Source organism: Copidosoma floridanum, unplaced genomic scaffold, assembly GCF_036245765.1.
Source record: "Copidosoma floridanum isolate Cflo_tuat_1 unplaced genomic scaffold, Cflo_Japanese_pri ptg000007l, whole genome shotgun sequence".
NCBI lineage: Eukaryota > Metazoa > Arthropoda > Insecta > Hymenoptera > Encyrtidae > Copidosoma > Copidosoma floridanum.
In genome coordinates this window covers 7,921,769-7,938,618 of record NW_028321884.1, presented here as the reverse complement: position 1 = coordinate 7,938,618, position 16,850 = coordinate 7,921,769, and the positions used below count along the sequence as shown (strand labels likewise).

General features: G+C 36.9%; 3 protein-coding genes across 3 annotated transcripts; 1 reads left to right on the top strand and 2 right to left on the bottom strand.

The window, feature by feature from the left end:
- Nucleotides 1-70: 70 nt before the first annotated feature.
- Nucleotides 71-1,144, bottom strand: Fdx1 (Adrenodoxin-like protein 1, mitochondrial Ferredoxin 1). The gene is made up of 4 exons (XM_014364120.2): nucleotides 893-1,144; nucleotides 761-812; nucleotides 427-674; nucleotides 71-349 (listed from the first exon to the last, which is right to left on the bottom strand). Exons 1-4 carry the CDS (start codon nucleotides 996-998, stop codon nucleotides 246-248), a joined length of 510 nt encoding a protein of 169 aa, XP_014219606.1. The 5' UTR covers nucleotides 999-1,144; the 3' UTR covers nucleotides 71-245.
- Nucleotides 1,145-8,792: 7,648 nt separating this feature from the next.
- On the top strand, nucleotides 8,793-11,216 carry icln (chloride nucleotide-sensitive channel icln). Its single transcript, XM_014363897.2, has 6 exons — nucleotides 8,793-9,469; nucleotides 9,839-9,965; nucleotides 10,146-10,291; nucleotides 10,442-10,633; nucleotides 10,710-10,799; nucleotides 10,866-11,216. Exons 2-6 carry the CDS (start codon nucleotides 9,847-9,849, stop codon nucleotides 10,955-10,957), a joined length of 639 nt encoding a protein of 212 aa, XP_014219383.2. The 5' UTR covers nucleotides 8,793-9,469; nucleotides 9,839-9,846; the 3' UTR covers nucleotides 10,958-11,216.
- Nucleotides 11,217-11,546: 330 nt separating this feature from the next.
- Nucleotides 11,547-15,645, bottom strand: Upf2 (UPF2 regulator of nonsense mediated mRNA decay). Its single transcript, XM_014363896.3, has 2 exons — nucleotides 15,569-15,645; nucleotides 11,547-15,399 (listed from the first exon to the last, which is right to left on the bottom strand). Exon 2 carries the CDS (start codon nucleotides 15,340-15,342, stop codon nucleotides 11,860-11,862), a length of 3,483 nt encoding a protein of 1,160 aa, XP_014219382.2. The 5' UTR covers nucleotides 15,343-15,399; nucleotides 15,569-15,645; the 3' UTR covers nucleotides 11,547-11,859.
- Nucleotides 15,646-16,850: the final 1,205 nt, after the last annotated feature.

The following is a 16,850-nucleotide window of genomic DNA, read 5'->3' as shown; positions in this document are numbered from 1 at the left end:
TTGTTCTCCTTTACAATCTAGTGAATAAAAACCAAAAGATTTTATGTAATTGTAAAAATAGACAGTCCAATTATATGAGAAAAATATAGTATATTTTTTTAGTATAGATAAACTAAATATATTACTACATAGTAATGTAAATGATCACATTTACAAGTAAATTGTTTTTCCCTGAAAGTGAGCAAATCCGTCGTCATTTGTTGAATAAAAAATATTTCAATTCTTTGTATTGGGAGACAATGCACTTAGTGTGGAGCTGGTGTGTGTCCATCGACATAAAAGTTCCTGGTTATTTGAGGCAATCGGAGTTCTATGCCATCCAACTCTCTTGTTAAAATAACTTGACAACCTACAAAAAAACAGGAAAACTTGTTAGTTACATTCAATACCAATTGACATTCTCATAGATGTTAAGAAACAAAATACCTAATCTCGAATTCTCTTTCAGAAACGGAGCCATATCTAGGAGATCCTCTTCTTTTTCCGCAGCTTGGGGCAACTTGTCCAAATAATTGTAATCAACATATACGTGACACGTGGTGCAAGCCAGAGAAGCTTCACAAGCTCCTTCCATTTCTATGTTGTACCTATGTGCCAAGTACAATACATTATCCCCAATTTTACCCTTAACGGGTATCTTCTTACCATTTTTATCGATGTACACAACATTAACTCTAAAAAAATTCCACAATTTAACGTAATCAATTATAACAAAAATGTCATGAACAAGTACAGGGAATGTATAATTGAAGTTACCTACACTTCCTCCTCTGACTTTGGATCTTGCCACTCGTAATCCCCATGAAATACACCTGTAATACAATAATATCGTCAGCGATTTATGTTCACAAGTGTCATTCAAGGGTGACATAAACAAACTACAAATACGTACCGGACGTTGTGTGCAATAATCGAGGATTTCGCTTGATATTTATGAGTGTTTTGCATCGCCGAGTGTAACATTTGAAAAGAGAAAAAGGTGAGATCAAGGGCCTCATTCTACATACGTATTATTAAAATATTATTCAATACAAGAATCACGACAAAATAAACAACAGCATCTTTCCGGCCTCTTTCATGCACTTGCTTTCCACGTTCGTTGAGTTGACTCTCCACAAATCGCCACATGCATTTTGGGTGTATTCCGCAAATGCTGCCAGCAGTTAAGTTACGTAGGTCGTGGTAACGCCGCATGGTCGGGCGGCGCTAGCGTCAACCTGTACTAACTGTCGGTACTCGGTGGGTTCCGCATGTCAACAAACTTCGATATTTTTTACTGTTTTCACTCCTATGCCATCTGATATTTCGGAGTTTGTTGACATGCGGAACCCACCGACAGTTAGTACAGGTTGACGCTAGCGCTACCCGACCATGCGGCGTTACCACGACCTACGTAACTTAACTGCTGGCAGTTAACTGCTGGCAGCATTTGCGGATTACACCCATAGTCCGCAGGCTAAGTATACGTCCTTAACCGCCTTTTTCACTAACGTTTAGAATAATGATTGTATCATGAGTTTTTGTATAAAGTTCAATTTATACAAATAAGTTGGTAAATATAGGCACACATGATTAATATTTAAACATTTTAAGCTGTATAAATATATAACATAGATTCCAAATATGCATTATTACCGCTGGAATATGCTAACAAAACCAAATATCCGTCTTTCTCACCCAGCAAAATAATAGGTATCTGTATAATCCTGTATCAATTTATTGCACACATGCGAAATGTTCAATGACAGTAAACAATGACATAATTTCAAACTTTACTTTTAACTCTTCATTTCACACGTAATTTTACAATGCAATTGATAAATTATTATTCATACAAAAGTATTAATATTCTTATAGGAGGTCGATTTTCAGGCAAAAGATTATTTGTAAACTTGCCGTAAACAGCACAGCCAATGTCAACTTTTTATTTTCTATCTACACAACTAGTTGCGGCTGGTTTTAGCGTTTCAGATTTCTAAACTAAAAAGTGGCCCTAAAATTCTGAAGGAAAGCTTTAGATATTTTAGGCCCTAGAGCCATGTTGTCAATTATAAACCAGCCGCAACTTATTTGACAGATACAAAATGAAAATTCAACATTTTCTGTGCTGTTTGCGGCAAGTTTACAATTTATCTATTACTCGAAAGTATAAATATATAGGAGGTCAATATTCGTATGAAACATACACTGCAAACTTGCCGCAAGTAGCACAAACATCGTTAATTATTTATTTTGTATCTATTTCAAGAGTTGCGGCTGGTTTATAAGTGACTAAATGGCTCTAGGGCTAAGCTGCCTAAAGCTCTCCTTCAGAATTTCAGAAGCAATTTTTGGCCAAAAAAATCATGACCGCTAGATGGCGCTGATCCTAATGATTATAACTACTTATAGTAGAGCCATTTAATCAATTATAAACCAGCCGCAACTAATTTCGTAGATACAAAATAAATAGTTAAAGATGTTTGTGCTACTTGCGGCAAGTTTGCAAAGTATGTTTTATACGAATATCAACCTCATATATATTTATACTTTTGGGTAATAGATGAATTGTAAACTTGACGCAAACAGTGCAAACAACGTTAACTTTTTATTTTATATTTATGAAATTAGTTGCGGCTGGTTTATAAGTAATTAAATGGCTCTAGGGCTAAGCTGCCTAAAGCTCTCTTTCAGAATTTCAGAAGCAATTTTTGGCCAAAAAAATCACTACCGCTAGATGGCGCTGATCCAAATGATTATTACTACTTGTAGTAGAGCCATTTAATCAATTATAAACCAGCCGCAACTAATTAAGTAAATACAAAATAAAAAGATAACATTGTTTGTGCTGTTTGCGGCAAGTTTACAATGCATTTTTTACACGAATATTGACTTCCTATATATTTATACTTTCGGGTGAAAGATAAATTGTAAACTTGCCGCCAATAGTGCGAACAATGTTCACTTTTTATTTTGTATTTATCGAATTAGTTGCGGCTGGTTTATAAATGATAAAATGGCTCTAGTATAAGCATAGTAATAATCATTTGGATCAGCGCCATCTAGCGGTAGTGATTTTTTTGGCCAAAAATTGCTTCTGAAATTCTGATGGAGAGCTTTAGGCAGCTTAGCCCTAGAGCCATTTAATCACTTATAAACCAGCCGCAACTATTGAAATAGATACAAAATAAATATTTAACGATGTTTGTGCTACTTGCGGCAAGTTTGCAGTGTATGTTTTACACCAATATCGACCTCCCTTATATTTACACTTTCGGGTAATAGATAAATTGTAAACTTGCCGCAAACAGCACAAACAACGTTAATTATTTATTTTGTATCTATTTCAATAGTTGCGGCTGGTTTATAAGTGATTAAACGGCTCTAGGGCTAAGCTGCCTAAAGCTCTCCATCAGAATTTCAGAAGCAATTTTTGGCCAAAAAAATCACTACCGCTAGATGGCGCTGATCCAAATGATTATTACTATGCTTATACTAGAGCCATTTTATCATTTATAAACCAGCCGCAACTAATTCGATAAATACAAAATAAAAAGTGAACATTGTTCGCACTATTGGCGGCAAGTTTACAATTTATCTTTCACCCGAAAGTATAAATATATAGGAAGTCAATATTCGTGTAAAAAATGCATTGTAAACTTGCCGCAAACAGCACAAACAATGTTATCTTTTTATTTTGTATTTACTTAATTAGTTGCGGCTGGTTTATAATTGATCAAATGGCTCTACTACAAGTAGTAATAATCATTTGGATCAGCGCCATCTAGCGGTCGTGATTTTTTTGGCCAAAAATTGCTTCTGAAATTCTGAAGGAGAGCTTTAGGCAGCTTAGCCCTAGAGCCATTTAATCAATTATAAACCAGCCGCAACTCATGATGAAGCTATAAAATGAAAAAATAACGATACGTGTGTTTTTGGCGGCAAGTTAACAATTTATCTTATGCTCAAAAATTTATCTTTAAAAGTGTAAATACATAAAAGGTCGATTTTTTGGTAGAAAATAGATTGTTAACTTGCCGCCAAAAACACACGTATCGTTATTTTTTCATTTTATAGCTAAAGAATAAGTTGCGGCTGGTTTAAAATTGATTAAATAGCTCTAAGCCTGATTGCTCTGATTGAGAATTTTAGAGGCCACTTTTCGCTAAAAAATGAAGACCGCTAGATGGCGCTGATCCAAATAATTATTGCTATTTACAGTAGAGCCATTTAATCAGTTATAAACCAGCCGCAACTAATCTTACAGATATAAAATAAAAAGTTAACGCTGCTGTGCTATTTGCGGCAAGTTTACAATTTATCTTTTACCCAAAAATCGACCTCCCACATATTTATATAATGTTTTATATTTATAACAATAGATACGAGAAAAATAAACTAATATTTGTTACTCTGAAAAAAGTAGAGTTTATTTAATAATTATTATACAATATTTATAAAACGGAAGGCAAGTCCATTGGTAGTGTCCATCTTGTGTAATAAAACCAGTTTTATTTCTATCTTCAATTCTAAGAGGTATTGACCAAAAAGCCGAATTTATATCTAGGGTGGTGAAAAATTTACAGTTTCTTGTTTTTGTTATTAAATCTTCGATTAGTGGGAAAGGTTGTGCTTGCGGTACAATTAATTTATTTAGGTCTCTAAAGTCTATGCATAGTCTTGATTTCTTATTTTCTTCTTTTTTAAATGCTAGAGTAACAGGTGCTGCAAAAGGGCTGTACGATTCTTCTATTAATTTTTTTTCAAGTAATTTTGCTACTTGTTGTTCTATCTCTTTTTTATCTTCTATTGTACATCTATATGGTCTTTTGCTACAGTATTTTTCTTCTATTAAATCTATTCTTGCTTCATAATCTTTAACTGTCCCTATGTCATATTTGTTTTTTGCAAAGACTGAATTGTATTTCTTAATTATATTTTTTATCTCTTTCTTTTTACTATTTTCTAAATGTTCTAATCGTAAATCGCTTTCCTCTTCTGTCACATGCTCATTAAAGTTTATTTTTACTTCCGTAACCTTTTCTGTTGAATTCTGTTTTATATGTTGATCTTTTTCTTTGATTATTTTTTTCTTTTGGGAAATATTTAAATTCTCATCTTGTATAAGTCTAAATTTTTTTATCATATCTAAACCTATTATAATATCCTCAAAGTCTTCTCTTTCCACTATATCTAAGTCTATTTCTTCTTCTATTTCGAATATTTTTACTTTCACTTTTATTAAGCCTTTTGTTTCGCTGACACCATTGACTGACTTCAAATATATTTTGTTTACATTTTTTTCTTCTTCTTGTATTTTAACTATTCTTTTATTTATTAATGATATCTGAGCCCCGGAATCATATGTTCCTATAACCCTCAATTTATTATTTAACAATATTGGTATTTTAATCAATGGTGTCTCTATTCGTTTTTTTCTTCTGTATATAAATCTGCATTTATTCTTTCATTTGCCCCAACTACTCTTGTTTTATCTTTATTCTTAAACCAACATTTTTCTTCAGGATGGAATCTGTTGGATTTTCCTATTTTCTCACATATTTGACACGGTTTTTTTTCTTCATTTTTATGTTTATAATTGTATCTATTATCATTTTTCTTGCTTATAATTTTTTTGTTCAAACTTTCATGTTTTCTTATTTCATTTATTAATATTGTTGAATCTACACATTCTTCTTTATCTAATTTATTTCTTATCCATTCTGGTAGACCCATTACTATCAACGCTATTATTGTCTTTTTTCCCATGTTTGGGTCCACATTTATTAATAATCTTTCTTTTTTTATCGCATATTCTGTTAATGAACCTTCATAATATTTATAGGACAATGCATATATAGATGAATTCCAACTTCTATCTGCAAAAGTTTTTAGAAATTTTTCTTTCCATTCTTGCCAGTTATTATTTATTTTTAATTCTGTTTGTGCTGTATAATGCCAGTCCATGCAGGCTTTATCTAAAAATAATCTTAAAATTTCAATTTTTGTATTATCTTCAATAATTTCAAATCTTTCACATTCTTTTTCAAATGTATTCATCCATTGAGTTATATTCGTCTGTTTTTCATTAAATTTTTCTAAAATAAATTTTTCTGATATATTTTTTAAGTTAAGCTTGCTATTATCTTTTTGTTTGTTTGTTAATAATTGTTCTATCAAGTTGTTTATATCTACAGGATTTTCTATTATTTTTTTTTCTTTTTCAATTTCGTTTAAATATACGTTCTTAAATTGAAAATTTCCTATTTCATCTATATATACTTTTGCTAACTCATCATCTAATCCTATCCATAACTTCTGTTGTGTACCCCTTTTAGCGTTACTTTTAAATTTAATAAATACCTCTGTTTTCTTGACTTCTGTGTGATTGTCTATATTTTGATATTGCCGTGGTATAGCATACTGTATTCCTTTTTCCGTTTCGATGAAGGTTATATTTGTTATGTTTGTTTTGCTATCACTCGGTGAGGAAACAACTTCAAAATTAAATCTTAATTTTGGCATTTTTGTTATCTTGAGACAATATTTTCGTTCTATAATGTTTTATATTTATAACAATAGATACGAGAAAAATAAACTAATATTTGTTACTCTGAAAAAAGTAGAGTTTATTTAATAATTATTATACAATATTTACAATATTTACAGCGTAATTTTACCTGAAAAAAGTAGAGGAACGAAAATATAAGTCTATTATCTCTATTGTATTTTATATTTTACACTGAAGACTGTAATTTTATATTTCACTTGCTTCTTGATCCTTATTTGTTCGCACTACCTTTCTCTCTGAGTTTATATCTGTTACTACTCCTTTTCCTCTCTCTTCTCTATTGTTTCACTTCAGCTCTGCGAACTCCGCGAGCAACTTGCTAATTTCGACTTAAAAAAAATACCCAAAACTGTGGAATCGTTAGCAACGTTTGCAACCGCTTTGTAAAAAACTGTCGGATCAAGCAGTTTTGCAAAAAAAAATAAATTTGATACCGTCGTGCGAGAGACATAAAAAGTATCTCATCCACCCTTTGTAGTGTGTCTATACTATCAAAATTGATATCGATCGTTTGCAATTTAATTGTCGTTTATGTTGAACAGTTGCAAATTGTCATATTTTTATGTATAGCAGGTAAAATAATTATTTTTGTCGAATGTGGAATGTGCGATTTTTTCTCAATACAATAATACATAATACGTATTGCTGCGCATGCGCCGTGTATACAGTTCCACTAGCGATGGGATATAGTTCCGGCCAGATTTGGGAATTCTCTAGGACCCAACCTCTCTGACGTGGGAAATCACTAGATCAAAAAAAAATTAGTACCAAAGGTGACGCGCGAGATTCAAATAAGGTCCAATAACACAAGCATCCATCACCTGATGACCCGGGGCGCTCACTGGCCACTCTTTTAAATAAATAATTATTAATAACACCAGCGCCTATCACCTTTTGACCCGGGGCGCTTACTGGCAACTCTGTTAAATAAATTATTATTAGTAAATAACACAAGCGCCTATCACCTGATGACCCGGGGCGCTTACTGGCCACTCTGTTAAATAAATAATTATTGATAACACAAGCACCTATCACCTTTTGACCCGGGGCGCTTACTGGAAACTCTGTTAAATAAATAATTATTAATAAATAACACAAGCGCCTATCACCGTATTACCTGGGGCGCTAATTGCAAATCTAGTAAATAAATAATTATTAATAAGTATGTCAAGCACCTTCTTCCTGAGGATCCAGGACACTTGTTTGCAACACTATTAAATGATAAAAAGTTGATCGATAACACATTAATTATATCACAATTTTGATTGCCTATCTAGTACGACAAAGATCTTTTTAATTGGCGCTCTTGTAATTACTTGATAATTTATTATTCAATAGTAGCTAGTAAGCGCCCCGGGTCAAAAGGTGATAGGCGCTTGTGTTATTATTAATTGATTATTTAACAGAGTGGCCAGTAAGCGCCCCGGGTATTTAGGTGATAAGCGCTTGTGTTATTAATAATTATTTATTTAAAAGAGTGGCTAGTAAGCGCCGTGGGTCATCAGGTGACAGGCGCTGGTGTTATTAATAATTATTTATTTAAAAGAGTGGCCAGTGAGCGCCCCGGGTCATCAGGTGATGGATGCTTGTGTTATTGGACCTTATTTGAATCTCGCGCGTCACCTTTGGTACTAATTTTTTTTTGATCTAGTGATTTCCCACGTCAGAGAGGTTGGGTCCTAGAGAATTCCCAAATCTGGCCGGAACTATATCCCATCGCTAGTGGAACTGTATACACGGCGCATGCGCAGCAATACGTATTATGTATTATTGTATTGAGAAAAAATCGCACATTCCACATTCGACAAAAATAATTATTTTACCTGCTATACATAAAAATATGACAATTTGCAACTGTTCAACATAAACGACAATTAAATTGCAAACGATCGATATCAATTTTGATAGTATAGACACACTACAAAGGGTGGATGAGATACTTTTTATGTCTCTCGCACGACGGTATCAAATTTATTTTTTTTTGCAAAACTGCTTGATCCGACAGTTTTTTACAAAGCGGTTGCAAACGTTGCTAACGATTCCACAGTTTTGGGTATTTTTTTTAAGTCGAAATTAGCAAGTTGCTCGCGGAGTTCGCAGAGCTTTTCACTTCTTACCTTCAATATCCTTACCCCCTCTATCAATCACCTATCAAAGGACACGCTTTATTTGTATTTAAAGAGAGTATACTTTCTTTACATTTATACTTTTAGGTCTCGTACGTGTTTTTGTGCACTCATAAGTACTTGTTCTTGTGAGTGCTTATGCGTTTTTATCTGGGGCTTATTCTGGGCTTCCGTAATTTACACACACGAGGTAAATCGGTATATGCCTGTATCATACTTGCAAATTATATTTTGGAGCAGAGGCTGCATGTGCAGCAGTCCAGAGTGCATCCCTATTATTGCTAATTGCAGATTCTGCATGATTGTTTAGTATCAGTTTTTAGTATGAGAACTCTGTTGGAGGCAACTTTAGTTAGGTACTTATTAGTACCGATCGACATATGAATAAACAAGTAAACCATTCTTCGTCTCTCCAGTTTTTTATTTTACCTGTGTAGTGTCTGGTCTGGTCTGGTTACATTAAATCACACATACAATTCTAACGAGGCTTTGCAGAATACAAACTTCGCCCTTACCAATATATTAACTAGTGCACAAGTGAAGAAGGTGCACCCGCTGCGTCAACAAAACCCGTTCAACAAAAATAGAGGCTCACGGGACGGCGACAATGCTTCGATCGTCCAGCACTACATAAAATCGTCTTGGAGTCGCTTTACCTTACCATATAAAGTCTGTCCAGCGATTGCTAGGTTGTTTTCTTTAGACATATCTACTCACCTGTGTTTTTTTGAGCTGAAAGAGTTCTCCGCAAGAGAAAGTCGCGTGGTATAATTGTAAAGTGTTTTTTTGTGAGGTGAGTTGCTGAGTTTTAATCGATATCCGGCTTTTTTTTAACTTTTTTTTACTATGTATATTTACTGTTTACTTGTATAGGCGCGCCAATGAGTCTCTGACGATGTTTTTCAAGTGCTTGGAATAGTTCACTTTGCGGGCTTTTATTGTTCTAACTTATTGTTTTGGAGTTTATTTCAAGCACTTGGCTTATATATGCGTTAGGTTCAAGTGTAGTTCAGTTTATTGGCTGTACAGTGTGCCTGGCATACTTATGGTCGTGGCTGAATACAATTAATGAAAGATATATGTTTAGCTCAGGTCTTTGTAGCAATGACACTAATGGTAGAGATAAGGGGTTGATAGTACATGCGTGAATGTTATTTTTCAGATTAAAATATGGTTGTGCTAAGCAATTTCTTGGCTCCTGAGGAGGGCATTCGTCATGAGGAGTCACATACCACTTTGTACATCAATGACACAGAAGTTGGCAAAGGAACCTTGTACATCACAGAAAGGTATGTTTAATCCTCGTTCCATTCCTTTATTTGCATGTGCCTAGTGATTCAATTCCAATGTCGTTTGTATAGTTTCCTTTGCTATTTAATCTTGTCTTGTATATATAATAGTTTTGAAAATTGCTGTACTCTTTACATCAAAATAATAAAGATCTCACAAAAATCATAAAACATCAACAGCTTGCTTTCATGGGTAAACAACGACACCAGACAAGGATTTTCTCTCCAGTACGATCATATATCCTTACATGCTATTTCACGAGATGACCAAACACACCACAGGCAATGTCTCTATGTGATGGTTGATGCTAAAGTAGACTTTCCAGGTAGATAACAAAAAATATAGAGCCGACATCAATGTACTGATTAGTTTAGAATTCATATTGCTGCACATACTTCACATAATGATGTAAATTTAATATTGTGATTAATTTGTCAGATTATTTTTTACAGCTGTAAATTATTTTATTCTTTAGATGGCTCATCATTAGAACCCAGTGAGAGAAATGCAGATGATAGCGATGAGATCAACCACGATGACGATTCTGAAGCTCCAATCACTGAAATGAGATTCGCGCCAGATGATACGAACAATTTAGATGCCATGTTTCAAGCAATGAACGAGTGCCAAGCACTCCATCCTGACCCACAAGACAGCTTCTCTGATGGTATATTATCTTTGCCTATGTTCCTAATACTTCCATTGATTTATCAATATTAATGGTACATGTAATCTTTCATTAGCTGAAGAAGATATTTATTTAGACGCGGAAGAGGACGAATTCGAGCACTTAGAGGTTGGCGCGGGAGATGCTCCATACATTATCTCTGCAGGTAAAGTAATTCAGATCTCTTTTTAATTTAGTTGTTTTGTATACTCTACAACTATATTTTTTTTAGAACGAATGGGAGGTCAAAACGGCACGGAAATACAGGAGGAAGCCATGGACGTCGAGGCAGGTCAGTTTGAAGATGCAGAAGAAGATCCTTAAAGACGAAATCAGTATTTTCTGTCGCAGCTTGTATTTTCCAGCATTTAGTTACGATCTGCAATTCTGTGTCACTTATTTCACGCATACTCTCGTAGAGTAAAAAGAAAAAAAAACACTGATTCATAATCGTATGCACGGAAAAAAGCATGTAACAAATCTCTCAAAATCATTGACTTAATTTATATTTATTTTGTACATGGCGGTTTTTCATAGATAAAAATCATTCAACGTAATAATAATTTATATTCATTAAAGAAAACGCACATAATTTTTTTTATTATTTATTCAAAAATTTTATTAATTTTTTGTATAGGTTCACAAGAATAGTTTTATACGACACAAAAAAAATTTCAATTTATTAAACTTCATTGAACTTTTGCAGAAAATGCAGAAGACTTTTATTTTTTCACAAATTATAATTCTTAAAAGTTTATATTAAAGCTTACTGACGCTTTTTAAAATGAATTCACTTTTGCCACAAAAATATCACATGTTCTAAAAGTAAAAGTTTAAAGAAAAAACGTTTTTTACAACTATTAACTCTAAATGAATTTTATGATACATATGTAACAAAAATTGAAATGAACTTTTTTTTTATATCTAATTACAAGCGCCTTACAAATTATGAAATTATTCATTCATACTGTTAAAAAAAAAAAAAAAAAAAAATTGGTTTCACATGGAAAACACTATCTAGTGTAATTCGACACTTGTATTCTTGTTACCCCTTACAGCCTAGCACGATAGTACGTAAACTATTTTTACAAAGTAAAGTTACAAACTTACAAATTTTTTTTTCCTTATGATACAACAAAATGGAAAAAAGCCGCTCAAAATACATTATTATTCACAATAGGAGAAGACGAAGAAAAGAAAGGTCGACCATCAATATACCAGTTCTCTTACCTAATCTTCTTAGGACCAAAAATGAGATCGGCATCAGGTGCACCTTTTGGATGGTTGTACTTTTGCCGCCTCTCCCTATTAAGATTAACCGTAACAGGCCTGGTACCTTGATTGATCGCTTCCTGATAATCTTCTTCCTCTTGACGCTCCGTGATATTGAGCGTCAGTCTTTTGACCCGTTCCTTCTCTTCCTTCTGCTCCTGTTCTCTGTTTCTCAGGTTCATTGCTAGTTCGGAAGACACTGGCACTGCCAAATTCTTGTACTGCTGTTTATTTCCTTTGCGCAACATCAGAACAAAGTCAACGGTCGAGGAGTCCGTGACAGGTGCCTCCTGGAGCTGCTCGTACGTCTTTTTAGTACTTTTAACGTGGAGTGGTACCGATATATCCACCTGCTGGGATTTCGCGCCCTCGCGCATCCTATCCTGAATGTTGTCCGAGACCATCTTGTCGAGAGCGGACAGAAAGTCGTCATCTTCCGGGCATAGGATACGTTTCGGACCTGAAGGTAGTACTGAGACCATCTCTGCGTCCATCAGCACCGTGCCACCTCCTTCCGATAGACTGTTACCCTCACCCTGAGTATTGTCTTGCGTACCCTCGGTATGTCGCGGCAGCTTTCCATGACGCCCGTCCATAGCTCCATTCGTCCACTCGTCTTCTTCCTCCTCATCATCGTCGTCGTCGTCATCGTCATCGGTTTGTACTTCAGACGCGTCTTCCACTTCTTCAAAGTGCAACTCTGTTTTTGCATCACTATTATCTACTGCTGGAGCTTCTTCGTCAACCTCCAGTATCGTGTTCATGTCACCTGTCTCTTCGTCGGTCGGTACTTCTGTCTCCAAGTTGGGATACAATGTATGTTTGAGCTCCTCTATTGCGTCCTGGGCTTCTTTCAAGTTCTCAATGAGCCGTATCTTTGGCCTTAACATGGCGAGTGTATCCCGGAACATGTAGTTGACACCAACGGGAAACGGATTGTCGGGTGTCCAGACCGGGTCCGTCCTCTTGAACCAATAGTAGTGTTGAAAGAACACGAGGAAGTAGTCGAGCTTTTTTTTGCTCGAACCGTTGCTAAAGTACTGACCGCAGGTCTCCAGCAGCACACAGACTAGCCTGATGCGGAACAGGTGCTCGGGAGGATCGAGAGAACTCGGCACCGAGTGGTCCATACTCACACCAAACGTAATCAAGAGGTACAGTGTCCTAAATATGTCGCTGCTCTCGACCATCCTGTAATTGTAGAGCTCCCCCAGATACTTGACCATGGCGATACGACGCTGGTTATACTTGGGCAAATTGATCTCCATGCAAAGTCTTATGTCCTCGAGTACGCCGTCGACCACGAACGGCCCGACTGCCTCGTAATGCGCCACGAGACCCGCTAGTAGGCTACCGACACAGCGTATGTTCAGATACTTGACGTTATACGCCGCGGTGAGGCACTTGATGGCGTAAGAAGCGACGCCTTCGTCGTCCCACTCGAGCTTTCTCATCCACTTGAGAACCTTGTCCGTATTCGTCTTGGACAGATCCTGGTAGAGCAGCTTCCGTATGAACTCGTGCATGGGTGGCCTGTACTTTTTCGGCATGCTACCGAGGCTCTCGGGTGGATTCACAAAGTAATAGGCGTTCTCGATTATGGTGACGTAGCGTGAGTCCAAAGCGGTGACGGCTTTCTTGCGCATCATTTGCTCGAGGTAGACTTTGGTGCGCTGATGAGAGTCCGGAGAGCAAAAGAGATACCTACCGCAGGTCTCGAGTAGGTTGCAGGCCATCTCGATGTGGTGATGGGTGAAATCATGGAGCAGGACCTTGAGGCAGTAGAGGGCCTCGATTTTCGAGTAGAGCTTGAACTTGACGAGCTCACCGATGTAGCGCACCACCTTGATCTTGGACTCGATGTTGATCTGGTCCTTTTTGTGCACGTGGTATTTGAAATCGTGCTTTAGCATTTGGCACAGCTCGTTGCCGACTTCAGGCATTACAGGGTGAAGAATAGCCGCGAGTCGCGAGTAAAAAGGTAAAAGATCCAGACGGATGCGCGACACGCCAAAGAGAGCCTTGATGAGTTTCTTCTTGTTGTGCTTGGTGTTGAGAGTCATAATAAAATCCGCAGCTGCGTTGTCAATCGTCTCCCGGTTCACGCAGTTCGGCAGATGGGATATGAACGCATCCAGCATGATCTTGTTGCTAATATTCGTAACCTGCGGCTCTTCAACCTCCGGCTCGGGCTCCTCCACTTTTTCAATGTCCTCGAGTTCATCGAACGTCAGATCCTGGTCCAGTACTTCTTCGGTTATCGTGGTGTCCTGCTTCTCCTGCTTGGCCAGTTGTTCTTTGGCAAAGGAGCCAGGCAAGATAAAAGTCAGATCAGTAAGAACCTCATAGAACCGTCGCGTCTCCTCATCTCCCCACATGTCTTCCATCGTGGTGTTCTCCTCGCCTTCACTGATCATCTTCAGCGTCTCATCCGCTTCGGTCTTCACTTCATTGTCGATCGGCAGCTCTGGCATTTGCTCATCCAGTGTGTCGGAAAAGTTCTGTACATTCAGCAGCAAGCGCTCATAAGAAAGTTTGAGAGATTCAAGCTTTTCTTTCCTCTCTGAGCTAAGCTCACCCCTAGTTTGTAGAATCTTTCTGTTTTGCTTCTCAAAAGCTTGCAGCTCCTTGTGGTCCTTCAAGAGATGCTTGCACAGGGAGTTGTAATAATCGCGCAATAACGACCTCACGTTTTGTTGCTTATCTGGCGTGAGTAGCTTACTCTTGGGTAAGGTAACGTTCAGTTTCTCCGCAAGCTCTCTTACTCTTTTGGGTACCAAACCAGCATAATCCTCGCCGCAGTGCTTACAAAAACTCAATATTATACTAGCGTTGTTATGCTCTTCTTTGTCCATATTGATAAGGACCATCAGCACAGAGCCCAAGAGAGGTAGCCCCTGTTTGTGGGTGAAGATACCTGCATTAATAAGCTCGGCATAGAACCGTAAATCAACCCTGAGCTTGCTAGGATTGGCAATCTTGTCGCTGACTTTGATGGACAGAATCTTTTGCCAGTTCTCAAAGAAGTGCGACGAGAACTCTGCGTAGGTTTGATGCAAGAAGCTGCACACTCTTATGGCAGGTCCTACGTCCGTCATTTTCAGCTTGGCATCGACAAGAGCACTGGCAACTTCGCTCACGTACTTGGTGAGGTTTAAATTTACCATGTCCTTCATAAAGGCGTCTACCTGGGGACCACCAAAGGTCTTGAGCTTCTTGACAAAGGTGGTGTTGCGCTTGAGGCTGGAGTCGAGCTTGCTGAAGTACGAGTCAGGAGGTCGGCTAGCGTTCGCATTGGTCACGCGAATTTCTTCCTTGGCAGCGAGTCGCTGCTCCGTTTCCTTCAGAAAATCGTCCAGGAATTTGCGGTCCTCCTCGGTCACGATGTCCAAGTCAGGATTTTCCACCACCGCTGGAGTTTCCTGAGACTCCGACATCGTGGAATCGTAGGCGCTTATTGTCTGGGTAGATCCTTGCTGGTGGTGTTGTTGTTACTATAGATGACAAGAGCAATACCGGTAAGGTTATGTTTTGGTTGTCTGTCACCAATAAAGGCACATGTTGTTTCGTTACATGAATTACAATTGAGACGTAAATATTATAAATATTTATGATTCTTCATCTACTTGTCCACTGTATCAGGAAAAAGTTTAATTAGCTTACCTCGGCTTCAACATTTTTTACGTTTGATCTGGTTTAATTACTCCGACATTTCGACTCTAACTAAAAACCAGACTAATATAAACTTCATTGATACATTGATTTACATATATCCTATGTATATATATATGTAAACGCTCGTAGAAATCTGTCGTCTGCTACAGCAACAGTGCGGGGGGGGAGAGCAGTATCGTGACCGTATTGTGACGACAGAGAATGAAAATTATTGAATTAATGTCCATCATCATCTTTGTAGCAAATATGCAAATTGAAATGGTGCGCAAATATCAGCACCGCTAAATGACGCTGATTTTCAGATGAATATAATTAATATTTTGAATGATGAATAATCAATAAATGAAAAATGAATGAGCACTAATGATGATCCTCAAGGTATCCCTATCGAGGCTCACTGTAGTAAATATGAATAAACATCCAGCATCATCGCTCTCGAGCTCACTTCCAGGGAAATTTGTACCGCCATACAGCGACCGTTTATCGGGTAAAAATCCTGCATTGGTAGGAAAACTCTCTTATATACTTACTAATAATAAATTAATTATTTTACTTTTGTGCTGTATATGTATTGATGGGACACGCACCTCTACAAGTTTATATGTAGTAATAACGGATATACCGGCAACCAATAACGGGGAATGAGCTGTGCATCTTTAAAAGCCTTCTTGGGGGGAAAGTCCCAAAAATAGCCCCTTTTAAACACGAGCTCTCCTTATACATAGGTATACAATTTACTCTCTTTTGAATCAGTCAGAGATCGTTGTTTTTGCACCAGCTCGATCCACACAGCGAATTCTTGGGCATTTGTCAAAAGGGGAATAAGATTGATCGCCCTTTGCAAGTATATCATCGCTATCCAAGCAAAAAACGACAGCTCTGTGTGTGCGAGCACATATGTTCGTTTATTATTTAAGTAACGTATACTTTATCTAAAAAACACGCACTTTCTTACTTATTGTTATGATACAATGGTTCACCTCTTGTTATTTTAAACTTATATTTATATTAATTTAAAACAACGAAAAATGTACTTAATATTAATATTTGCATATATATATATATATATTGTGGACCGCGGGTATTTGTCGAGTTTCTCAAGCTTCGCCGATTTTAGGAGATTAACGATCGGCTGGTCGACACGGCATCCGATTTCGTGATGTATAACTTTTGCTATTTCTGTGCACAGTGCAAGAAGTTCGTCCCAAGAAAATTGACGGGGGGACGGGTGGATATGATATCATCGAGAATACGCACAACAAAGATGTAT

What these genes read in the sequence shown, in the direction of transcription:
- icln (XM_014363897.2), top strand. Translation starts at nt 9,847, where the DNA reads ATGGTTGTGCTAAGCAATTTCTTGGCTCCTGAGGAGGGCATTCGTCAT. An exon ending in ACAAGACAGCTTCTCTGATG is followed by an intron (nt 10,634 to 10,709) that starts GTATATTATCTT and finishes ATCTTTCATTAG; the next exon opens with CTGAAGAAGATATTTATTTA. An exon ending in TCCATACATTATCTCTGCAG is followed by an intron (nt 10,800 to 10,865) that starts GTAAAGTAATTC and finishes TATTTTTTTTAG; the next exon opens with AACGAATGGGAGGTCAAAAC.
- Fdx1 (XM_014364120.2), bottom strand. Translation starts at nt 998, where the DNA reads ATGAGGCCCTTGATCTCACCTTTTTCTCTTTTCAAATGTTACACTCGG. An exon ending in CCAAAGTCAGAGGAGGAAGT is followed by an intron (nt 675 to 760) that starts GTAGGTAACTTC and finishes GAATTTTTTTAG; the next exon opens with AGTTAATGTTGTGTACATCG. An exon ending in GAAAGAGAATTCGAGATTAG is followed by an intron (nt 350 to 426) that starts GTATTTTGTTTC and finishes GTTTTTTTGTAG; the next exon opens with GTTGTCAAGTTATTTTAACA.
- Upf2 (XM_014363896.3), bottom strand. Translation starts at nt 15,342, where the DNA reads ATGTCGGAGTCTCAGGAAACTCCAGCGGTGGTGGAAAATCCTGACTTG.